The sequence below is a fragment of the Hypanus sabinus genome, chromosome 1 (assembly GCF_030144855.1).
Source record: "Hypanus sabinus isolate sHypSab1 chromosome 1, sHypSab1.hap1, whole genome shotgun sequence".
In the NCBI taxonomy this organism is placed as follows: Eukaryota; Metazoa; Chordata; class Chondrichthyes; order Myliobatiformes; family Dasyatidae; genus Hypanus; species Hypanus sabinus.
The window spans coordinates 2,948,376-2,974,127 of record NC_082706.1 but is presented as its reverse complement, the minus strand read 5'-3'; the positions used below and the strand labels follow the sequence as shown (position 1 = coordinate 2,974,127).

The 25,752-nt window shown below is 42.6% G+C and overlaps 1 protein-coding gene across 3 annotated transcripts in view; it reads right to left on the bottom strand.

Annotated features, from left to right (window-relative positions):
- The window catches only part of xpo7 (exportin 7), a 193,386-nt gene that overhangs the window by 36,499 nt on the left and 131,135 nt on the right, over nucleotides 1–25,752 (bottom strand). For all 3 annotated transcript variants that reach the window (XM_059959530.1, XM_059959646.1, XM_059959588.1), the window contains 7 exons: nucleotides 25,394–25,457; nucleotides 25,063–25,171; nucleotides 23,704–23,810; nucleotides 22,478–22,566; nucleotides 16,375–16,482; nucleotides 7,365–7,447; nucleotides 3,135–3,349 (listed from right to left, as the gene is read on the bottom strand). In XM_059959530.1, the coding sequence (XP_059815513.1) occupies nucleotides 3,135–3,349; nucleotides 7,365–7,447; nucleotides 16,375–16,482; nucleotides 22,478–22,566; nucleotides 23,704–23,810; nucleotides 25,063–25,171; nucleotides 25,394–25,457 (775 nt within the window). The remainder of the gene's footprint in view (nucleotides 1–3,134; nucleotides 3,350–7,364; nucleotides 7,448–16,374; nucleotides 16,483–22,477; nucleotides 22,567–23,703; nucleotides 23,811–25,062; nucleotides 25,172–25,393; nucleotides 25,458–25,752) is intronic.

Genomic DNA, 25,752 nt, shown 5'->3' with positions numbered 1-25,752 from the left:
AACCCTTATCAAATGTCTTCTGAAAATCGAGGTTACACTACATCCACTGGATCTCCCTTGTCTAATTTCCTGGTTACATCCTCGAAAAACTCCAATAGATTAGTCAAGCATGATTTGCCCTTGGTAAATCCATGCTGGCTCGGCCCAATCCTATCACTGCTATCTAGATATGCCACTATTTCATCTTTAATAATGGACTCTAGCATCTTCCCCACTACTGATGTCAGGCTGACAGGTCGATAGTTCTGTTTTCTCCCTCCCTCCTTTCTTAAAAAGTGGGATAACATTAGCCATTCTCCAATTCTCAGGAACTGATCCTGAATCTAAGGAAAATTAGAAAATGATTACCAATGCATCCGCAATTTCCAGGGCCCCCTCCTTTAGTACCCTAGGATGCAGACCATCTGGACCTGGGGATTTGTCAGCCTTCAGCCCATCAGTCTACTCATCACTGTTTCCTTCCTAATGTGCAAGTTGATACGGTGGCTAAGAAGCTGTGCAGGGTGATTCTGTTCAACAGCCACAAGGTCATGTTGTAGCTGGTTAGACCACATTGGTATGTGTTTATGGTATTGTGTTCAGTTCTGGTCACCTCATTATAGAAAGGATGTGGAAGCTTTACAGAGAGTGCAGAGAAGATTTACCAGGATGTTGCCTGGATTAGAGAGCATGTCTTATGAAGACAGGTTGAGTGAACTGTTTTTCACTCTTTGGAGCAAAGGAGGATGACAGGTAACATGATAGAGGTGTAAAAGATGATAAGCGGCATAAAAGATGATAAGAGGCATAGACAGAGAGGAGATACATTTTCCGAGGGTGAAAATGTTAAATACAAGAGGACATAATTTTGGATGATTGGAGGAAAGGGGGGATTTTAGAGATAGCTTTTCTTTTAAATATACTGAGTGGTAGGTGCATGGAACATGCTGCCATGGGTGGTGGTAAAGGCAGATACATTAGGGGCATTTAAACTCTCAGATAGTTAGAAGGATGAAGAAGAAATGGAGGGCTAAACAGGAAGGGTTAGATTAATTTTGGAGTAGGTTAAAAGGTCGGCACAACATCGCAAGCTGAAGGACCTGCACTAGGGAAAGGTTAGATTGATCTTCGTGCAGGTTAAAAGGTCAGCACAACATCATGGGCTGAAGGGCCTGTACACTTCTGTGTTCTGTTAAAGTACCTATGTTACTGGGAACAACAAAGAAATCACAATCAAAAAGGGTTCAGCAAGGACCAATCAAGTGAGACAGTGGAAATGTGTGTATGGAACTGGGGGAAATAGCGGAGGTACTTAATGAGTACTTTGCTTCAGTATTCACTACGGAAAAGGATCTTGGCGATTGTAGGGATGACTTAGTGGACTGAAAAGCTTGAGCATGTAGATATTAAGCAAGAGAATGTGCTGGAGCTTTTGGAAAGCATCAAGTTGGATAAGTCATCGGGACTGGACGAGATGTACCCCAGGCAACTGTGGGAAACGAGGGAGGAGATTGCTGAGACTCTGGCAATGATCTTTGCATCATCAATGGGGATGGGAGAGGTTCCGGAGGATTGGAGGGTCGTGGATGTTGTTTTCTTATTCAAGAAAGGGAGTATGGATAGCCCAGCAAATTATAGGCCAGTGAGTCTTACTTCAGTGGTTGGTAAGTTGATGGAGAAGATCTTGAGAGGCAGGATTTATGAACTTTTGGAGAGGTATAATATGATTAGGAACAGTCAGCATGGCTTTGTCAAAGGCAGGTTGTGCCTTACCAGCCTGATTGAATTTTTTTAAGGATGTGACTAAACACATTGATAAAGGTAGAGCTGCAGATGTAGTGTATATGGATTTTAGCAAGGCATTTGATAAGATACCCCATGCAAGGCTTATTGAGAAAGTAAGGAGGCATGGGATCCAAGGGGACATTGCTTTGTGGATCCAGAACTGGCTTGCCCACAGAAGGCACAGAGTGGTTGTAGACAGGTCATATTCTGCATGGAAGCTGGTGACCAGTGGTGTGCCTCAGTGATCTGTTCTGGGATCCCTACTCTTCGTGATTTTTATAAATGACCTGGATGAGGAAATGGAGGGATGGGTTAGTAAATTTACTGATGACACACGGGTTGGGGGTGTTGTGGATAGTGTGGAGTGCTGTAGAGGTTACATCGGAACATTGATAGGATGCAAAACTAGGCTGAGAAGTGGCAGATGGGAGTTCAACCTAGATAAGTGTGAGGTGGTTCATTTTGGTAGGTCAAATACAATGGCAGAATATAGCATTATTGGTAAGGCTCTTGGCAGTGTGGCGGATCAGAGGGATCTTGGGTCCAAGTCTATAGGATACTCAAAGCTGCAACGCAGGTTTACTTTGTGGTTAAGAAGGCATACGGTGCATTGGCCTTCATCAATTGTGGGATTGAGTTTTAAGAGCCGAGAGGTAATGTTGCAGTTATATAGGACCTTGGTCAGACCCCACTTGGGAGTACTGTGCTCAATTCTGATCACCTCACTACAGGAAGGACGTGGAAACCATAGAAAGGTTGCAGAGGAGATTTACAAGGATGTTGCCTGGATTGGGGAACATGCCTTATGAGAATAGGTTCAGTGAATTCAGCCTTTTCTCCTTGGAGCGACGGAGGATGAGAGGAGACCTGACAGAGGTGTATAAGGTAACAAGAGGCATTGATCATGTGGATAGTCAAGAGGCTTTTTCCCAGGGCTGAAATGGCTAGCATGAGAGGGCATAGTTTTAAGGTGCTTGGAAGTAGGTACAGAGGAGATGTCAGGGGTAAGTTTTTTTTTACGCAGAGAGTGGTGAGTGCGTGGAATGGGCTGCCAACAGCGGTGGAGGCGGAAATGATAGGGTCTTTTTAAGACACTCCTGGATGGATACATGGAGCTTAGAAAAAGAGGTCTATGGGTAAGCCTCGGTAGTTCTGAGGTAAGGACATGTTCGGCACAGCTTTGTGGGCCAAAGGGCCTGTATGTGCTGCAGGTTTTCTATGTCTCCAAGGGCTGTCTTAAACAAGAGGTGCTCTGCGGCCTCGGCTATCTGGCCTGTGCCACTTGTTCTGCTCTCAAACACCATCTTGTGGAGAATACATCCCTACAAGACAACGTTGGAAGGAGAGGCCAGCAGAGTGAAATCACTCACCAATAGATCACTGTGGGGGATCGACAACAGCAGCTTAATAAATGTTTGCAAAGCGTTGTCGAGGGCATCATCACCATAGAGACGGAAGACACCAAAATTCACATAGTTGCCACTAAGAGCTGCCTTCAACATGGAGAAGCATATAGAAATCCCTTTCAACTTCAGCCCATAAACTTGGTCCTTGGGTACCTCTCCCAGGGTCAGGATCCGGTTACCTGTTCAAATATAAATAAACCAGTAATGAGCCTTATGACAACTTTAGCTGTTGCATGAGGTTAGTTAAACCAGAGAGAGGTCACTCAGCCTCCCTCTTTCGTAGAACATGGTGACTCCTACACAGAGTTCACCATCAAGTCCCTAATCAGAGTTCAGGTGAACAACCACAGTCTGAGGGCTGAAGTACTACTGTAATTACACAAGTCCTTGGAGCCTTCGGTAACAGTGCCACAAGAAAGCATGTGCTGATATTTCATCGTAGCCCACCTGCCAGTGTAGATCATCACATACAACAGTGTTTCGTAAATGTGAGGCATTTTTCAAGGTGACAGCAGGAAGCTACTGAAGGAAGGCGCAAGAGAGACAGAAGAACCAATGCAGAACAAAACAAAAGGCTGAGTACTCAGGCAATTCTGAAATCTGATCTTTGCCTCTAAGGCAGGGGTTCTCAACCGCTTTTATGCCGTGGACCAGTGCTATTAAACAAGGAGTCCATGGGCCTCAGGTGCTTTAAGGAAACCCCTCCCATCCAGGCCATGCTCTCTTCTCACTACCACCATCAGGAACGAAGCACAGGAGCCTTAAGTCCCACACCACCACGTTCAGACAACAATCAGGCTCCTGAACCGGCGTCAGTAACTCTACTTACCTTAACAATGACCTGACTCACTTTCAAGGACTATACAATTCATGTTCTCAGTATAATGCATTTACTTATTAATTATTATTATTAATTTGTTCTCAGCTCGAGTTGGTAAAACCCTGAGGTATGGGCAGAGCCAAGCACACTCATTTCTCAACTGCTAGGAACTTTCAGGCTATCCTAGTGGTGTTTAGTATTGTGGCTTTCTGAAGATTTACACAGATATTACTGTGTAGCCGTAATTGTTTAATGCTATTGTGTAGTGCCTTTGGAATGATACCAGTTGTAGATAATACAACTGGGACAATGCATATCCTGTTCATGTTCCAAACAGAGTCATAACGCAAAGATTTGTGGGATGGATGAGGATTTTAAATAAGTTCTAAATTCCAAGTCTTACAATTTCCTCTTTTAATTTAGCAAATTTATGGTGTTTTCCACTTATTGATTTTTGTATGTTATGTGTGTTTGGAATGGCTATATAAATAAATTGTAATTGTATTAATAAATTGTTCCTGCTTGTTTATCCTGTAATATTAATTATTATGGATGCAGTGTATATGGACTTCAATAAGGCACTTGATAAAGTTCCCCATGCAAGGCTCCTTCAGAAAGTAAGGAGCCATAGGATCCAAGGAGACCTTGCTTTAAGAATCCAGAATTTGCTTGCCCACAGAGGCAAAGGGTGGTTGTAGTTGGTTTGTATTCTGCACGGAGGTCAATGACCAGTGGTGTTCCGCAAGGATCTGTTCTGATTGTGACCTCGTTGTGATTTTTATAAATGACCTGGATGAAGAAGCAGAAGGGTGGGTTAGTAAGATGTGCTGATGACACAAAGGTTTGGGGCATTGTGCATGGTCTAGAGGGTTGTGAGCAGTTACAACGGGACATCGATAGGGATGAGAATGGGTTTGAGAAGTGGCATATGGACTTCAACCCAGATAAGAATGAAGTGGTTCATTTTGGTAGGTCCAATTTGAAGACAGAATATAATATAAATGGCAAGACTCTTGACAGTGTGGAGATCTAGAGTTTTTGGGGTCCAGGTGTATGGTGTGTTGGCATTCACCAACTGTGGGATTGAGTTCAAGAGCCGTGAGGTAATGCTACAGCTATATAAGACCTTGGTCAGACCCCATTTGGAGTACTGTGTTCAGTTCTGGTCACCTCACCATAGGAAGGATGTGATAGTATACAGAGAGTGCAGAGGAGATTTACAAGGATGTTGCCTGGATTGGAGGGTGCACCTTATGAGAATACATTGAGGGTACTTGGCCTTTTCTCCTTGGAGCGATGGAAAATGAGAGGTCACCTGATAGAGGTGTATAAGATGATGAGGGGCATTGATCGTGTGGATAGCCAGAGGCTTTTTTCCCAGGGCTGAAATGGCTAACATGAAGGGGCATAGTTTTAAGGTGCTTGGAAGTAGGTACCGAGGGGATGTCAGAGGTAAGTTTTTCACACAGAGAGTGGTGGGTGCGTGGAATGCACTGTCGGTTGCAGTAGTGGAAGCAGATACAATAGGGCCTTTTAAGAGCCTCTCAGATAGGTACATGGAGCTTAGAAAAATAGAGGGCTACATGCTAGGGACATTCTAGGCAGTCTCTAGAGTAGGTTACATAGTTGGCACAACAGTGTGGGCCAAATGGCCTGTAATGTGCTGTAAATTTCTACGTGCTATCATTATTATTTTTTTTATTTGCAGTTTGTCTTCTTCTGTAGATTGGTTATTTGTCAGTCTATTGTGTAGTTTTTAATTGAACCTCTGTTACATTTATTGGTTCCACTGTGAATGCCTGTAAGAAAATGAATCTCAGGATAATAGATGGCGACATATACAGTTGCAAGATACAGTTTGTGAACCCCTTGTAGTTACCTGGCTTTCTGTATTAATTACTCTTAAGATGTGGTCTGATCTTCACCTAAGTCACAAAACACAATCTGCCGACACTAATAACTCACAAGCAATTGTACTTTTCACGTCTTTTTGAACACATTGTTTAATCATTCACAGTTCAGGCTGGAAAAATTATGTGAATCCTTGCTTCAGGTGACAGACCACTACCCTGAGGCAGCAAAGCAGCCCCAAACCATGATGCTCCTTCCACCATACTTCACAGTTGGAATGAGGTTTCAGTGTTGGTGTGCAAAGCCCTTTTTCCTCCAAACATAGCAATGTGCATTTCTGCCAAAAAGTTCAACTTTTGTCCCACTGTCCACAGGACATTGTCCCAGAAGCGTTGTGGAACATCCAGGTGATCTTTTGCAAACTTGAGACGTGCAGTAATGCTTTTTTTTGGAAGGCAGTTGTTTATTCCGTGGTATCTTTCCATAAACACCATTGTTGTTCAGTGTTATCCTTATAGTGGGCACATGAACAGAGACTTCAGCAAGTTCTAGAGACTTCTGCAGGTCTTTTGCTGTTACCCTTGGGTTCTTTTTCATCTCATTTCACATTGAGCTCTTGGTGTGATCTTTTCAGGATGCCCACTCCTAGGGAGGGTAGCAATAATACTAAATTTCCTCCATTTATAGACAATTTCTCTTACTGTGGACTTATGAACACTCAGGTCTTTAGAAATGCTTTTTTTGCCTTTTTCAGCTTCATGCATCTCTACAATTCTTCTAGGGTCCTCTAGAAGTTGTTTTGGTTGATGCATGGTGCACATAAACAGATCTTTCTTGAGAAAAGCTAGCTCTGTCAGTAACTTGACTTTGTGTGTCTTTTTTGTAGGGCAGGGCACCTCTGCAGGCCACACATCCAATCTCATCTTATTGATTGGAACACCTGACTCCAAATAGATTTTTAGAAGTCATTACTCCAGAGGTTCAGGAAACAAGACTGTGATTGTTTAAATGGAATATTCGGTATTGATGAGAAGTACAATTGTTTCCGTGATTTTAGTTTAGGCAGGTTGTGCTTGTCTATTATTGTGAGGGAGATGAAGACCAAACCACATTTTGTGAGTAATTAAGGCAGAAAACCAGGTAACTTGCAAAGGGTTGACCAACTTTTTCTTGCAACTGTACATACTTTGATAATAAATTTACTTAGAACAACTGGTCCTACCACTCCTCCAACCCAAACTTCCCTTGCAGGAATTAAAGCTGGCGTAGAGGAGGAATGAAGTCCATTCGAAAAGAGATGACATCTCCTGTCATCACACCTTCCGGAGTGTTCAGTAAAGTAATCAGGCACTGAGAGCTGCTCCTCAGTTCAGTGGGCAAGGGACTAGCAGGCAACATATGCTCCCAGCTCTGGATATATCCAAAATGTTCCAGAGTAGACCCGTACCCTCTTTTCTTCTGAATCTTCTGAAAACAAACAGTGGTAAAAGAATAATTGAAGAGGAATGAAGTGAGCGACTCACCATAGGTTGTAATCATTTTACTGGTCTCTCGAAAAAGAAGGATGCCATTTGGGGAAGATACGTCAAACTGCAGCCGCTGAGACCTGCAAACAGGATACAGAGAACTCAGATCGGAGATGCTGCAATGTGTGGTGGTAAATCACAGCAACAGCCACGATGAACCACAACACAATTTCCACTGCACTGTTGCACTAGGAAGGAAGACCACAAGATATAGGAGAAGAATGAGGATATTTGGCCCATCGAGTCTGCTCTGCTATTGCATCATGATCCACTTTTCCTCTCAGCCCCAATCTCCTGCCTTCCCCGTATTGCTTCATACCCTAACCAATCAAGAATCTATCAACTTCTGCCTTAAATATACATAAAGACTTGGCCTCCACAGCTGCCTATGGCAAAGAATTCCAGATTCACCACTCTCTGGCTAAAGAAATTCTTCTTCATCACTGTTCTAAAAGGACATCCCCCTAATTCTGAGGTTCTGTCCTCTGTTCTGACTCTCCTACCACAGGAAACTTCCCCTCCACATCCACTCTATCAAGGCCTTTCACTATTCGATAGGTTTCAATGTGGTCACCCTTCAATCTTCTGAATTCCAGTGAATACAGGCCCAGAGCCATCAAATGCTCTCCACATGACAAGCCATTCAATCCTGGAATTATTTCCGTGAACCTCCCTTGAACCCTCTCCAGTTTCAGCACATCCTTTCTAAGATAAGGGGCCCAAAACTACTCACAATACTCCAAGTGAAGCCTCACTAAGTGCTTTATAAAGTCTGAACATTACAACCCTGCTTTCATATTCTAGTCCTCTTGAAATGAATGCTAACACTGCACTTGGCTTCCTCACCACAAACTCAACCTGCAAATTAACCTTAGGGAATCCAGCAGAAGGTCTCCCAAGTCCCTCTGTACCTCAGTTTTTTATATTTCTCTCCATTCAGACAGTAGTCATTTCCATTTCTTGTACCAAAGAGCATGACCATACACTTCCTGACACTGTATTCCATTTGCCATTTCTTTGCCCATTCTCATAGTCCTTCTGTAGCCTCTCTACTTGCTCAAAACTACCTGCCCCCTACACTTATCTTCATATCTCTGCAAACTTTGCAACATCCAAATCATTGATATATAATGTAAAAAGAATCGGTCCCAACACAGACCCCTGTGGAACACCACTAGTTACTAGCAGCCAACCAGAAAAGGCTCCCTTTATTCCCACTCTTTGCCTCCTGCCAATCAACCACTGCTTCATCCATGCTAGAACCTTTCCTATAATACCATGAATGTAGCTTGTTAAGCAGTTTTATTTGTGGCAAAAGCCTTCTGAAAATTCAACTACACTACGTCAACCGATTCTCCTTTGTCTATTCTATGTTATTTCTTCAAAGAATTCCAACAAATTTGTCAGACAAGATTTTTCCTTGAGGAAACCATGCTGACTATGGCCTAGTTTATCATGTGCCTCCAAGTACCCCAAAGAACTCATCCTTAGTAATCGACTCCAAACATCTTCCCAACCACTGAAGCCAGACTAACTGGCCAATAGTTTCCATTTTCCTGCTTCTTTCCCTTCTTTTTTTTAAAATTTTTTTTATTGCATTTTTAAATGGTTACAAAGTATGAAAAAACAATGTATATAACCCTTACCCCCTCCCCTTAACCCCTCCCCCCTAACTGCCCTATAGAAAAAAAAAGAAAGAAAGAAAGAAAGAATGCCTGGTTTGAAGAGAGGAGAGACATTTGCAAATTTCTAGTCTTCTGGAACCATTCCAGAATCTAGCGATTCTCGAAAGATCTTTACTGATGCCTTCACGAATGTTACAGCCACCTCTTTCAGAACCCTGGGGTGTACATCATCTAGTCCAGGTAACTTTGTGACCCCTAACACCTGGAAGTTCCACCATACTGCTAGTGCCTTCCACAGTGAACACGGATGCAAAATGCATTCAGTTTCTCTGCCATTTCATTGTCCATTACTACCTCCATCGTTTTCCAGGGTCTGATATCCACTCATGTCCCACTTTTACACTCTATATATCTGAAGAAACTTTTGGTATCTTCTTCAATATTATTGGCTATCTTACTTTTGTATTCCATCTTTACTTTCTTAATGACTTTTTAGTTGCCTTCTGTTGGTTTTTAAAAGCTTCCCAATCCTCTCACTTCCCACTATTTTTTACTCTATTACATGCCCTCACTTTGGCATTTATGCTGGTTTTGACTCATCTTCTTAGCCACGGTTGTGTCATTTTTCCTTTAGAATACTTCTTCCTCTTTGGGATGTATATATCCTGTGCCTTCCAAATTCCTTCCAGAAATTCCAGCCATTATTGCTCAGCCATCATCTCTGCCAGTGTTCTTTTGCAATCAATTCTGGCAAACTCCTTTCTCATCCCTTTACTCCACTGTAATAATGATACATCTGACTTTAGCTTATTTGAATATATTATGATCATTTTCTTCAAAGAGTTCTTTTACCTTAAGCTCTCTAATCAATTCTAGTTCACTGCAAAACACCCAATTGAGAATAAGATGATCCTCTAGTGGGCTCAACCATGAGCTGCTCTAAAAAGCCATCTCGTTGGCACTCTAGGAACACCCCTTATAATCCAATACCAACCTGAGTTTTGCAATCTACCTGCAACCTGAAGCCCTCCATGGCTATTGTAACATTGACTATTTGGCAAGTATTTTCTATTTCCCATTGTAATTTGAGGGCCACATCCTTAAAACTGTTTGGGGGGAGGGGGGTGGTTCTGTATATAACTCCCATTAGGGTCTTTTTACCCTTGCAGGTCCTTAGCTCTATCCACAATGATTCAACACCTTCCAACCCTATGTCTCCTCTTTCTGATGTTTTTTTTTAACCAACAGAGCAAAGCTGCCCCCTCTGCCTTATTGCCTATCCTTTTGATATATCCTTGGACGAGCCCCGAGCTATAATCTTTTAGTCATGATTCAGTGATGCCTACATTATACCTGTCAATCTCCAACCACACTGCAAGTTCATATACTTTATTCTGTATGCTACACTCATTCAAACACAACCTCTTCAGTCCTGTATTCACCCTTTTCAATTTCATCTGCCTTTTTACAACTCATACTGTTGACTGCAATTATGCCCTATCAACAGCATCCCCTCACTGCACAGTACCTTGTAAACCAACTACTAATCTCCAGAACTACTCTCCACCTTTCTTACAATACTTCTTGCATTGAAATACAGTCAACTCAGGACACTAGTCACACCATGCTCAAACTTTTGATTCCTAACTTTGTCTGAAGTCTTACCAATATCTGCCTCCACACCTCTCCACTGTCTGGCACTCTGGCTCCCATCCTCCTGAAACTCTAGTTTAAACACCACTGTGCAGCACTAACAAATTTTCCCACTAGGATATTAGTTCCCCTCCAGTTCAGTTTCTATCTTCCCTGGAAGAGTGCCTAATGATCCAAAAATTTTATGTCCTCCCTACTACAAAAACTGCTTAGCTACATGTAATGCCCCGGTGAAGATGTTACTGCTAATGTTGGAGAGTATTTCATGTAATAGTTTTCTGTAGAAACAGTGTGTTCTTCACTGTTTTTGGTTTACCGTGGAAGATAAGGGATGCTAAGGAATGTTGTGTCATCCAGTCAGGATGGTGGAACTGGGAGAAGGTTCTAGAGGATGCTGGGGGAGGTTTTTGAGATGGACACTGAGGTGGGTTGAGGTCTTTTTTGACCGAAGATGGAAAGAGAAGCTCAAGAGAACTGGCAATAAGATTCGATCTAGCAGGAATGCGGGGCCCAATGGAGCCCAAGAAGGGGAATTCCATCGGGGGATCGGTGAATAGTAGTTGGTGCTGCAAGTACATCAGACACACAGCCTTTGGAAGATTTGAACTCCAACCTGTATGTATTTTGACTGTTAAATTATGATGCTCCTTCTTTCTTTTTCTGTTTTTTTTTAATAACTGCTTGGTTAAGTTAATGTTCATAAACATACTTTCTTTACAAATTGTATTCAGTGTACAATCTATTATCACTTGCCGACAGGTGATTGCATGGGGGCAGTAAATTAGGTGGGTGAGACATCCCAAGCTCATGGCTTTGGTGGGACCCAAGTCATATCGACCCTATACATAGAGTCTGAAAATGGTGCTTTTCTCAAGTGGATAAGCCTGATGGCTGTTGGCAAGGGGCTAATAAGCCACATCTCTAGACACCCAGTAAACAGGGGCTATCATCCTGGACTGAATTAATTGAATACTGTGTAATTGCTCTAATTAATTAAGTGGGTTTGTGTTTAAGCCTGTGTTAAATTATTAACGGGAAAGTGATTAAGTTACATGGTTATGGACACTGCAGGGATTAAGCACTGGTGTGATTCAAAGAGATTATCCATAACTAAGGCTTGTGTTCTAAGCAGGGTGAATATCTGCAGCCCAGGTGAATTGTTGATTAGGATTTTAAGTATCGTTAAAGTATTAGGGAAAGTTACAATCATGGGCAGTTGGGCAGTTTGACCAAACGGTGGGCAAAGATGTTGTTCTAGTTCAGACTAGCGATGACGTGACGGGAGTGCATCTGCTTGGTACCACTGGTGTCCCGGGAGAGACAGGGACATGGGCTGTTCGTACTTTCAGAGAAGAGGGGAGCATAGGCAAGGGTGCTGAATTTGAAGCCAAGCTTCCTGTAGCTGAGGGCAGAGACTTTAAAGACTAGTTCAGAGTGAGGGGAAGTAGTTGTGTGACGTGAAACCTGTAATGGGTCCTCCAGTAAGGGGTGAAAATTCTGAGTTGGCATTGGCAATTACGTCCCTGGTGGATAAATGGCAAAGTGCAAGGCAGAGAGTCAAAGTTATTGTAGGCTGAGAATGTTCTCGGGGGTGAAGCCCACCCCCGTGGGGGAGAAAATATGAGACTTGGATGGAGCAGACCTCTCAGATGCAGGATGAGTGGCAGTGCTCTGATAACATGAAAAGACAGTTGCCGGTAGAGAGTTTAAAAGGTCTGGCTGCCGAGGTGGTGAGGTCCTTGAAGGTAGAGAACCCTTTTGCTATTCCTGCAGGCTACAGGCAAGTGTTACTGACGTACCAGGAAGCCCAATGGAGCTTATAACAGGGTTTAGGCACGTGTTCCAGGAGAAAGGGGAGAAACTTTGTGCCTACGTTTTTTTTGGTGACAGCTTCTTTGCTTGCGGCATAAAGAAACCATTCAACTGGCTGATGTGAATCAATAAAGGGTGGACCAAGTGGCAAAGGGTGTAGTCATGTGACACGATTGCTTCAAGCCTCCGAAGATGCGTCCCTCTCCCTCATTTGTTGAGCTGATCAGAGAAGTAAGACTGGAGAAAAACGTGCTGGAGGTGCGGGAGGCTTCCATCAGCAGGGCAGTCCATGGTAGTAGCCACTGTGGCTGAAGCCACCCCTGATGTTGCATAGGTGGGCGTTTTACAGAATTTTCATTAAAGAATTGAGAGCCAAGGTATCTCGGTTTATAATGGCAGTTGCTTCACCAACCACAACAAAGCCAAAAGGAAGCCGAACCCACTGATGGGACGTACTAAGTAGAGAGCTGCTACTGAATGGGGTCCCTTGAAAAGGGAAGCAACCAGTACTGTCTCTTACAATTGTGGTGAGGCTAGTGGGAGCTTGCAAATAGAGAATTGGAGAGAGCTTTCTGAAAACCTTATTGTTCAGAACTGTTTTTGAGGAAGTGCAAGCCCATCCTAGGAAAATGATGCTGGTGAGGTAGTAATGGGGGACAAAGAAATGGCTGATGAACTTAATGGGTACTTTGCAACTATCTTCACTGTGGAAAACACAAGTAGTGTACCAGAGGTCTGTGAGTGTCAGGGAGCAGGAGAGTGCCATTGCTATTACTAAGAAAAAAAGTGCTAGGCTCCCACTTAAGAATGCTGATGACTCAATCCAAGATATCCCAGACCCTGGCACCCAGAAGGCAACATAGCAACTGGGAATCTTTCTCACCCACAGAACCTGCTCTCTATTCCTCTCAACAAACCCTCTATCACCACAGCATGCTCTTCTCTCCCCTTCCCTTCTGAGTCACAGAGCAGACTCGGTGCCAGAGGCCCGATCACTGTGATTTTCCTGTTAGGTCTGTCCCCTCCACCCAACAGTATCTCAAGTTATATACCTGTTGTTGAGGGGGATGGCCACAGGAGTCTTTAATCCCGTTCCCTTCCTGACTGCCACCCAGTTTCCTGTGTCCTGTTACCTTGGGTGCAACTACTTCTCAATATGTCCTATCTATCACCCCCTTAGCCTCCCAAATGAATTCGAGTTCATTCAGTTACAACTCCAACTCCTTAATACGGTTTGTTAGAAACTACAGCTAGATGTACTCCTTGCAGTGTAGACATCAGGGACACTGACTGTGTCCCTGCCTTCCCATACCCCACAAGAGGAGTATTTCACTGCCTGGCATCTCTACTGTCCTAGCTCAGCAGATATAAAGAAAAGGAAAAAAAGTTTGAGCCTTTCTTTCCTTTGCTTTCTCTGACTGAAACCCCAAAGACTTGAAGCCTCAAGATTACCACTGTGACTGTGTCTACTCCGACGATAACCACAGCATTTGCCCCTGCCTTCCTTAAATCTGCTCTTGCTAATCAATCCCAAATGCCAACAAGGCATTGGTCAAAGCTCTTTTTTTGCTGCCACGACCCGCTGCTGCCTTTTTAGCTTTGGGCAGTGAACCTGCTAGAAGTCCCCTCCTCTTCAAACTTCCGAGGTCTAGATTGGCTGATGGTATGTGTGTGCGCACACGTGTGCATGTTCTGATTGGGGTTTATCCACTAGACTGGCCTTCATTATAGGACCTCAAAGTCCTAATCAGCCATTAGTAGCAATAACCCTGTCCCCCAGACTTTCAGGGCCACAGATCTTCAACAGGATAAACCAAGTACTGACCTTCGAGACAAAGCTCAGGAAATGCGATCTTTAACTCATAAAAAGAACACGCACAGGTTCAGTTCACTGTGCCTACACCTAGCTCTATAAATGAGCTATTTAGTTGTTCCATTCCCCTTATTTTTCTGCCTAGTCCTTCAAATGCTTTCTAGACATTTACTGAGGATTTATTTAATTCCATTTGTAAGTCTGGCACTGAGTCCTATTCCACCTACTTTTCAGACTTGAGAGTCCAGGTCATTTTGACTTTCCTCTCCCTGTTGCCCCCCCCCCCCCCCAACATTCTCTGTTAAATACTGTAGTTTTCTGGTTAAATCAACCACTGAGGAGCATTTGATGACTCAAGGCCTGTACTTTCTGTTGTTTAGAAGAATGAGGGGGATCTCACTGAAACAGACTGAATATTAAAAGGCCTAGAGTGAATATGTTTCCAATAGTGGGAGTGTCTAGGACCAGAGGGCAAAGCCTCAAAATAGAAGGAATAGAAATTTCTTTAGCCAGAGGGTGGTGAATTTGTGGAATTCATTGTCACAGCCAGGTCATTGGGTATATTTAAAGTGTAGGTAGATATTTTCTTGATTAGCAAGGTGTGAAAGATGACGGGGAAAAAAACAGGAGAATGGGATTGAGGGAAAATAAATCAGCCATAATAGAATGTGGAGCACTCAATGGTCAAATGTCCTAATTCTGCTTCTATATCTTAAAGACTTACTAAATAACTGATCCCTATCCACGCATTTTCCATCCACCTTTCTCTCCAGATAGGTCTTTATCTCAAGATAGCCCCAAGTAGTGAGCAATACTACCAACAGTGAATGATCTGTAATGAACAGATGAGCCAGTTCCATTGTTTCACAGGAGTTCTACATGAAACTACAGAGGTTCTGTGTGATATTTTAGGGTCATTGCCTTGAGTCACTGAGCTGGGTCAGAGTGAGCTGCAAGTAGGGGAGTGGCTAACTTGTTACCGCTGTTTTTTGAAGTTTGGAAGACAGGATAATGACTGTTACGTGGACAAGGAAACCACTGCACAGCAGTGAAGATATAGAGACAAGCAGTACACTCAGTGGCCATTTTATTAGATAATCCTGCTTGTTAATGCAAATATCTAATCAACCAATCACGTGGCAGCAACTCAATGCATAAATGCATGCAGGCATGGTCAAGAGGTTTAGTTGTTGTTACAACAGTGATGGGCAGAAGAGCATCTCTGAGTACAAAATGCGTCAAACCTTAAAGTGGATAGCTACAGCAGGCACCTAATAAAGAGGCCACTGGATGTATGTCAGAACATTTTTTTTTAAGCAGCTTCATAGGGCCCTGAAATTTTATAAAGGGCAATATGCTACAATGCCTTTAATTCACGATATTGTAATAACTTATTGTGTCAACATTGTCACACAGCATCGATCTGTGCAGAACGACATTCCTCAAAGGGATAAATGAGTACATGGTCCCTATCAGGCCGGCTCAGTGAGATACTTGTGATAAGATAAAGATGTTCAGCACTCTTTGGCTCAGGGTTGATGCACAAATTTTGCATTTATGCACAATTGTTTTAGCCTGGTTTAGGACCTAACTCAGGTTTAGAACATAGAACAGTACAACACAGCACAGGCCCTTTGGCCCACAACGTTATTCTGACCTTTTAACCTACTCTAAGATAATCTAACCCTTCCCTTTTACATAGCACTCCATTTTTTTAAAGATCATCTATGTGCATATCTGAAACATCCCTACTGTATCTGCTTTGACCACCACGCTTGGCAGCACGTTCCGCTCACTGTGTAAAAATCTTACATTTGACATCACCCACATATGCCCACTTATATCAGCTATTTCTATCCTGGAAAAAAAATGCCTAGATGTCCACTTGATCGATTACTCTGATCATCTTGTATACTTCTATCAAGTCACCTCTCACCTTCCTACACTCCAAAGGGAAAAGCCCTCGCTTACTCACCTATACAGCGATGAAATCTAAGTCTTTGTTTGTCTGTTGTGCAGCTATACTGTAACAAATGAGGCAGAGGCCATGGTGCATCAATCTTGGTGAGACCCTGATGGACAGGAGCCTCAAGAGTTACATCACCTGTTGTGGACCAGCTCAGCCATCAGCTTGAGGATGGGCGTAGTGCAGGCTGGGTCGTGGTACCAGAGTTCCACCGCACGCTGCAGTATTGGCATGTAGGCAGGATAACTGGGGGCAGTGAAAGCTAAGGAAATCACATGAATTCTTCCTATAAATACCTATCAGTGGAAATTCACAGCATCTTAGTGGGGAAGGAGTTCAGATTCAAAGATCTCCAGGTCACACCTACATCAAAACACACAAGTGAAAATCTGTTTGTATGAATAACCAACACAACCGAAGATGTGCTGGGGTTAGCCTGCAAGCGTTGACAGACATTCCAGTGCCAAAATAACATACCCACAACGTTCGTCAGAACAACACAGAACATACCAAGTGACAAAGCAACAACAGCGAAGTAAGCCCCGTTCCTCCAATCCACCCATTACACAAAGAGTGCATTAATTTTGTTTGCATTCCTGTGAATGCAAATCTGGTATTTTTATGGACCCTATAACTCATGTCCCAGTGTTATTTATTTATTTGTTTGTTTGTTTGTTTATTTATCTATCTATCTATCGTGTTTTGCACTTTTTGTCTTTTGTACATTGGTCGCTGTCAGTCTTTGTGTAGTTTTCATTGTATTTCATTGAATGCCTGCAAGAAGATGAATCGCAGGGTCGCATATGGTGACATACATGCACGTTGACAAATAAATTTATTTTGAACTTTGAGTACTTGTGCAGCACCTCCTCTCTCTCTCAGCTACAACACTGTTAATTTATATGAAGGCAAAGTGAAAAATATTTTGTTCATAGCAAGGTCACACAAACAAATTTACAACTACTTGATAAGTCTTCAGCAATGTTGCCCATGGAAGGAATGTTAAGACAACATTCCAGTGAGGATGACTACTACTCATGGGACAGTTATAGGTAATTCTCCACAGGGCAGTATCAGTGAAAATCATCACAAATTCCACCTCTACAGTTCTCATAGTGCTATAGCTGAAGAGTACAGAGTTAGGCATCAATTTCAAGACACTTGGTAACATTATTTGCTAGCCCCACACCACCAGTTTTAGGAACACTTATTACCTTTCAACCATCAGGCTCCTCAATCAGTGAGGACACTCAATTCTGAACTGATTCCACAAACTATTGACTCACTTTCAAAGGCTCTGCAACTCATTATTATTGATTCACTTTGATTACTTCCATGAATTTGTCTTTTGCACATAGGTCAAATATGATGGCAGTATATAGCATTAATGGTAAGACTCTTGGAGGATCAGTGGGATCTCAGGGTACGAGTCCATAGGACACTCAAAGCTGCTACACAGCTTGACTCTGAGGTTAAGAAGGCAAACAGAGCATTGACCATGAATTGTGGGACTGAGTTTGAGAGCTGAGAGGTAATGTTGTAGCTGTATAGGACCCTGGTTAGACCCCACTTGGGAGTACTGTGCTCAATTCTGGTTGCCACACTACAGGAAGAATGTGGAAACCATAGAAAGGGTGCAGAGGAGATTTACAAGGATGTTGCCTGGATTGGGGAGCGTGCCTTATGAGAATAGGTTGAGTGAACTCAGAGGAGATAGTTTTAAGGTGCTGAAAGTAGGTACAGAGGAGATGTTGGGGTAAGTTTTTTTACGCAGAGAGTGGTGAGAGCGTGAAATGGGCTCCCAGCAGCAGTGGAGACAGAAACCGTAGGGTCTTTTAAGAGAATCCTGGATGGGTACATGGAGCTTAGAAAAATAGAGGGCTATGGGTAACCCTAGATAATTTCTAAAGTAAGGACATGTTTGGCACAGCTTCGTGGGCCGAAGGGCCTGTATTGTGCTGTAGGATTCCTACATTTCTATGTTTTGTTTCTCAGTGTTTATTTATAATTTTTCATAAATTCTATTGTATTTATTTCCCTGCAACTGCCTGAAAGGAAAGGAATCTCAATGTAATATATGAAAACATACAGTACTGTGTAAAAGTTTTAAGTATGTACATATATATAGATAGAGCCAAGGTGCCTAAGACTTTTGCACAGTAGTACATTTGTCAATGCGAAGTGGAGAGTGATTGTAAATCTGGTGGGAGCAAAGGAGAGCATGGAGCACTGTGGGAGCACACTGTGGGACAGCTGACAGAGAAGAAATGTTGGAGGTGGGGGTGGTGCAGGTGTAGACACATCTAACCGACACACCAAGGTCATTTGATTCTAAACAATTGGTTCATTGATCATTACAGAATGTCTCTCTGGTACTTCCTACCGAAACCTGCAACACCCCACTCATCACCCACTGCCAACTGGAGAAACACCCATTTATACCAACTCTCTACCTTCTATTGGTTAACCAATCCACTATCCATGCCAATGCACTTCCTCCGACTCCATTGCTACAGGGATTGAATTCAAGAGCAGGGAGGTGATGCTGCAACTCTGCAGGATATTGGTGAGGCCGCACCTGGAGTACCGAGTGCAGTTCTGGTCTCCGTACTTGAGGAAGGATATACTAGCTTTGGAGGCAGTGCAAAGGAGGCTCACCAGGTTGATTCCAGAGATGAAGGGGGTTAATCTATGAGGAGCAATTGAGTCGCCAGGGACTATACTCTCTGGAATTCAGAAGAATGAGAGGAGATCTTACAGAAACATACAAAATTTTGAAAGGGATAGATAAGACAGAAGTAGGAAAATTGTTTCCTTTGGTAGGTGAGACTAGAACTAAGGAACATTGCCTCAAGATTCAGGGGAGAAGATTTAGGATGCAGATGAGGAGAAACTGTTTCTCCCCAGAGAGTGGTGAATCTGTGGAATTCTCTGCCCAGGGAAGCAGTTGAGGCTTCTTCATTAAATATATTTAAGATACAGTTAGATAGATTCTTACATAGGAGGGGAATTAAGAGTTATGGGGAAAAGGCAGGTAGATGGACAGATCAGCCATGATCTTATTGAATGGCAGGGCAGGCTTGATGGGCCGGATGGCCTACTCCTGCTTCTATTTCTTATGTTCTTCCCTCCCCCTTTCCCAACCATGATTCCCCTTTCCCTACCCCCTTCCCACTCTCAGCCCACAACAGAGACTCATATCAGAATTAGGTTTATCATCATTCACATATCATGAATTTTTTGTTTGCAGTAGCAGTACAGTACAATAAATAAAATTACTGCAGTACTGTGCAAAAGTTTTAAGCACCCTAGCTTGTATGTCTAAAGACTTCAAGTACAGTATACCATATTGTGGTATGGTGCCCTTCAGACAACTGATTACAACAGATTACCTGGCCAGATATAATGGGCAAAGTCCCCCCACTCCCCCGACTGATATCTGCAGGGAGTGCTGCCATAAGCGAGCAGCATAATTCATTAAGTGCCCCCATATTCCAGTCCTTGCTCTCTTCTCATTGCTGCCATTTTTCTTCCTGGAGCATTAGGATAATCTGATAGAGGTATATAAAAACATTAGGGCCACATAGATAAGATGAATAGCCACAGACTCCTCCCCCCCCCAAAAAAAAAGTCTAGAACTAGATGGCTCAGACTTGAGGAGAGAAGGGAAAATTTAAAGAGAATTCAAGAGGCATCCATAAGCAAGTTGGTGGGTATATGGAATGAGCTGCCAGACAAATTGGAAGAGGTGAAAACAATTACAACTTTTATTTTTTTTTAAGGTTAGGAAAGGTTTAACGGGATATTGATCAAATGTGGTAACTAAGACTAGCTCAGCAGGGATAAGTAGGGCAGAATAGCCCATTTCTGTGCTGAAAATCTCCATGAAATTTGACTCGTATCAGGGAGATTCTGTGTTAAGTACCTTATATTAATTCTACATGGACCGAAATCCTTGACAGAAGTGTTCAAGGTTCAAAGTAAATTTACTATCAAAGTACATATATGTCACCATAAACAATACCAAGATTTTCTTCCAGGCCTTCACAGCAGAACAGAGAAATATAACAGAATCAATAAAATCAATTGCAGATGAGATAGGCTGCTAAAACAGGCTTAAGATAACAGCAAAAAATAGTCAGATACACACGTTAAACCCTTCCATTTTGATTCCTTCCACTTTGAGGATTTCACAGGGCAGTTTTGCATTACGTTTGCTTTCAGAGCACAAGCACAGTCTGAGTAAACAGCTGGAGTAATACTGAACTGAGGTTCCTGAGGGGAGACTGCCTCAGTCCAGAACGGGACTTCAAATCACACAAATTTAGGATACGTCCACACTAGACCGGATAAATCCTGACGAAGGGTCTTGGCCCGAAACGTTGACATCGTTTCTCCCGATAGATGCTGCCTAGCCTGCTGTGTTCTAGCAGCATTTTGTGTGTGCTGTTGTTTGAATTTCCAGCATCTGCAGATTTCCTCGTTTGCTCTTTAAATCTGTAACTGAAGCTTTTTCTCTTCGTTTTGATCCTCCGTCCACACTGAAACGGCGTTTTCCTCCCCCAAAAACAAAGCTTTTCTAAAACGCTCTCCAGAGTGTTTAAATCTGAAAATGCTGATTGTCCGGTGTAGTGTGTACAGGGTAACTGAAGCTTTTTAAAGACGTGGCCATGACGTGCCGGAACAGATGGTAGCAGCAGCGCAGCATTTCATAGTTTTCTGGAACGCAACTTCCAACACCACAACAACAATGGCAGACGGTTTCAGGAGACCATCCCTCAGCAGAATGTTACTGCAGCTTTGCAGTATGACAGAGTATTTCAACCCCACACACAACCTAACAATTTCAGAACAGACGGCAATGAGACTGAAACCAGTAGAGTTAGAAATGTACTCACCAAATACTTTGACCCATAACTTACTGAATAAATAAGTATACTCACTTTGCCCTGTTTTCTGTCCTTGTTTGTATGAAGGTGGTTTACCTATTTATGCAAGTACTTCTCTGACAATAGATGTGTTACAGCCTAATGTAACATTGTATGGAAATACAACACTGATGCAGACATGTTTTATACATTGAACAAGGTGCTTTATTAATGTATTGCTGTGTAAACATTCAATAGATGCAATTATCACTACTTCCAAAACGTTATTTTTAAGTAACAGACCTGAAAATGTTAAAGCCAAAAAAGGAAAATTATAAGTTTCACTTTTACTCAGGTAAAAATAAAAGCACTTTTGCCCATTAACTTGTTTTATTGCACATGTTAAATACAGCAAAATAATATAGAAAGACATGCAAAAGTAAAGGCAAACAAATGCGGTAACAGCAAATTTCACTTTTGCCCAGTAACAAGCATTATTGCATTTAGTTGTAGCTGTCGTCCCTTTCATCGGTGAAGAGACTATGGCTGTAGGAAATGTTCCCAATACTGTCCGTGAACTCCCTGTCGGTTGCCTCCATACAGTCCAGTATTTGTTTTTTGTTTTAAGTCCTCCTGTGTGAGAGACAACAGCTGTCCGTCGTTTGGCAATTTCCTTTTAAGTTTTTCTAGTCTGTAACTGGACAAACGTGCTCCAAGTCTTTCACGGCGAGATTTGACACCAAACATGTCGCTTGTTTTCTGTAGATGTGTCCTGCACATGCCTAGTAGGAGGAGGTGTGCCCAAATATCCATTTTAATGTGGACGGAGGTAGTTTCAAAAACACCTGGTGTGGACACCTATCATTTTTACATGAAATCAGTGCTTTAAAAATTATCCGGTCTAGTGTGGACGTAGCCTCAGTAATGAAGTAAATCTGAAACTACTTTGTTCTGGTACTAAGAACAATGTGATGTCAATGAATTGATTAAAGTCGTCAGAACTGAATGTACTCTTTCTGTGGTTGATGCGTCAGTTATTTTTATTGAAGCCCAAACCTGAATTTTGAAGTCCTCACTAAACCATTTGACTAATTACATATACAGAATTTTCACAATTTGTTTTGCAGTAAAGGTATCTGCAATAGTCCATACCCCAAAGACTCAAATGAAATAATAGATAGAATATATCTATTGTTTTTTCATCTTAGCCCAGGGCCACTGACATGGCCCGACAAAGAACCTGACCCCAAACCTGACTTGATCAAACTAACAGATCTGCATAACCGCGAGTTTGAAAATTCACCCCCCATTTCCAAATCAATGATCAATTCCAATTCTGTTTCTGATTCCTGGCCAAATGTTAAAAAGGATACATCCAGTCGAAGAACATCATAAAGCTGGTCTTTGCATTGAAGGCAAAAGCAATTCCCCTTAGATCTCTCACTAGACCAACCAAAGTTCTCTATGAGCAAGCAAACAGTACAATTAAAAAGTGGGTTTGTTATATACTAGTACATCCCGCTGATTTATGCAATTATTCTATTGGTTCCTTAAGATTGTCATAGCTTGGGGGGGGAGGGGTTGCAGCGGTGGGGATAAACTCCCACATTCTATTCAATACTCCCAGTGGCATGCATCTAAAGCAGCCTCTAACAACCAAGTCCAGGTCCTGGCCTTCATGTGTGGCTTAGCTACTAAGCCCAACAGAACTGCTTCCACTGATAGGGAAAGGGGCAAAGGCAGGTTACTGGCATCTTAAAACCAGCTGCTTCAGGCAGATGGGGTTTGTCAGCCATGGTTAGCAGCTCATCTAGGAGAAGGAAAACTCAAGCCCATCTGCTGTGTTGGGGCTACACCCATTCACAGGGAAAGCTTTAGGAGTAAATACTGAGGAAAAATGTGGAACTGGAGTCCTTAAGGCAGTACTACTTCATTCAATGATGATTGGCATTTCCTGCGATGCCACCTGTACCTAACTGTATTGGTCTCTGGCATTCCTTTGGATTAATCAGCTGCATGGAGAGGGGCAGCTCGTTACATGGGCAACAGCTTGCTCTCCATATCATATTGCTGCAGCTTATGTACTGGCTGGCATAGTACATGGACAGATAGGATGCAATATTCATGGTCAAACCTGACAAAAGGAAGGCATCAAATTATTCAGTTACAATGTATTTGAAATAAAAAGGAAGCAATAGTGACCGTGAAATGAACAGGTTGGTGTGAAGACCCATTAAGTTCACAAATTGTTTCAGAAAAATTACTCAATAGTTATGTGCAACTGCAGACCCACACAATGAGTAACATCCTCTGAAGTACCCGAGTAAATTACTGGTTGCTGTTGAGTTTGAGAGGGGAGAGGGACTAGGGACAAGCAAAGTATGAATTACAATATAGAAAAGCTGGTAGGAGAATAGAGAAGGGTATGTCAGTTCCTTTCACCCTGAAAAGATACCTGCACAAATATCACCTAAGTGTGGACTGTACTACAGAGCCAGGCTACTCTTTATGTGTAATACTGTGTCTGCAACAGTGTTTGCTTCAAACACCAAGGGGCTAATGCAGCAACTGGATAAAATGCCCCCAGTCTCTACTGTACCTTTGCATCTTGTTCATTAAATGTGGTGGAGTTAAACATTTGTGCCACTGTTTCGAACGCTGCAGTTAAGGGAAGCATGAACTGCTCAAACTGATCTTCGTCCTCACCTGTGGAACACAACACACAACGCAAGAGTTAGTTACAAATCTGCATTTGAAACAAATGTTCTCTATGGTCACTCAAAGCTGCTAACATCCTGCCAGGTGCTCAATGGTGAAGTTCTCAACTACCCATTCCATCAGCAGAGATCATGAACCAATTTTCAGACGTCAGTCAGGCCCTGTGTTCAACGTGTACATTAGCTCATGTTCATATCTGCAAGGGACTCTGGCAGATATTTCCTCCTCCAACCCAAAGATGCTGAGACCTACTGTATCCCTCAGTCAAGATTGGACTACTCAGCAAAATCTGGAAACATTACAATAATCATCATGAAAGGCTTGAATGGGTTATTTTTATGCATTGAGCATTGTCATGATGGTACAGTATTTTCTACAACCCGTGTCCTCACATCCTTCTTGTAGTGTGGTGAGAGGAACTGTATACCACACAATCCAATTACAGAACAGCTGTACAGGATGCTCCCACATGTAAATCCCTTCTCTCTTTCTCCACTCCCCGTTTGGGCTCCCTTCTCATCCCTTCTCCTCACCTGCCTCTCCACCTTCCCTTCCTCCCATGGTCCACAGTCCTCTCCTATCAGATTTTTTTTCTTCAGCCTTTTACCTTTTCCATCAATCACCTCCTAGCTTCTCATTTCATCACCCCTCCCTTCCCAAGCCAACTCCCCCCTCACCTGGCCTCACCTACCACCTGCCAGCTTGTACTCCTCCCGCTCACCCCAACCTTCTTATTCTGGCTTCTCCATTTCCATTCTGATGACAGGTCTCAGCCCAAACTTTCAGTTTATTACTCTCCATTGATGTTGCCAGGCCTGATGAGTTCTTCAAACATTTTGTGTGCATTGCCCAAGGTTGTTTGTGTTTTATCTATCTGCCCATGTAAATCTGACTTCAAAATCCAACATCCTTTGAGCCTTAAAAACCTGCTGGAATCTTGTTTGACTCTGCCTCTCCCCGAACAAATAGTAAAATTCTACAGCCTATGGAGGAAGTCACATTTGAAGAGTGCTGCAGGAATGCAAATAGCAACAGTGCAAATCAAACTGCATCTCTAAACAGGTTATGGATCACCACCAAATGTTACGACATATGGAGAACACAATTTAAGATTACTCATGAGAACACATTGTATTACCTGTAAATATTCAATAGCCTGGAAGTACAGTGTACATGTTCGAATGTACAGACTGACATTACAGCTAAATCATTGCTTTGCTGTTTGATGCCTTCTACATACCTAGATCAACCATCAGCAATCGTCCAAGGGCGGTGTAGAAGGTAGTCCGACATCGCATGTCACTCAAATTTGACTGATTATTGATGCCCAGGAAGGAGAAGTGCTCGCTCTATCAATTTGAGGTGCAACAGAAGATCATTACTCACACATTCTGGGAATCAATGGCACACAATACAACACAAAAGAAGATAGCCTGACATGATTCCAGTTTGAAAACACTTGCCATGACACCAATGTCATTAACCATGAATACATTCAACTAAACATGTTTCCAGATGAATGAAGGCCAAGCCGAAGTGGTGAGAACAAAGGAAAAATATGAAGTACTTACCGTGTGATTGTTCAGCATGAATTGAACAGCGGTGAGCTTTACTAGCTTCCTCACACTGCTATAAGTAAGTACAGAGTCAAGGATATAAACTACTCACAGCATTGTTCAAAATTTTGACTTCAGTAGAAGGGGTCCAAGCACAGGAGAAAATGGACAAAGTAACCACAGGTTGCCATACAAAACCTTTAAATTAGGTAACAGGGAGTCATTTAATGCTGTATTATAGAGGATCCAGCTATACTGATGAGCAAATCAAACATAAATATTAAAACGCAGTACAGGCTATTCAGCCCACGTTGTTGTGCTGCCCTTCTTATCCACTCCAAGATCAATCTAACCCTTCCATCCCACATATCCCT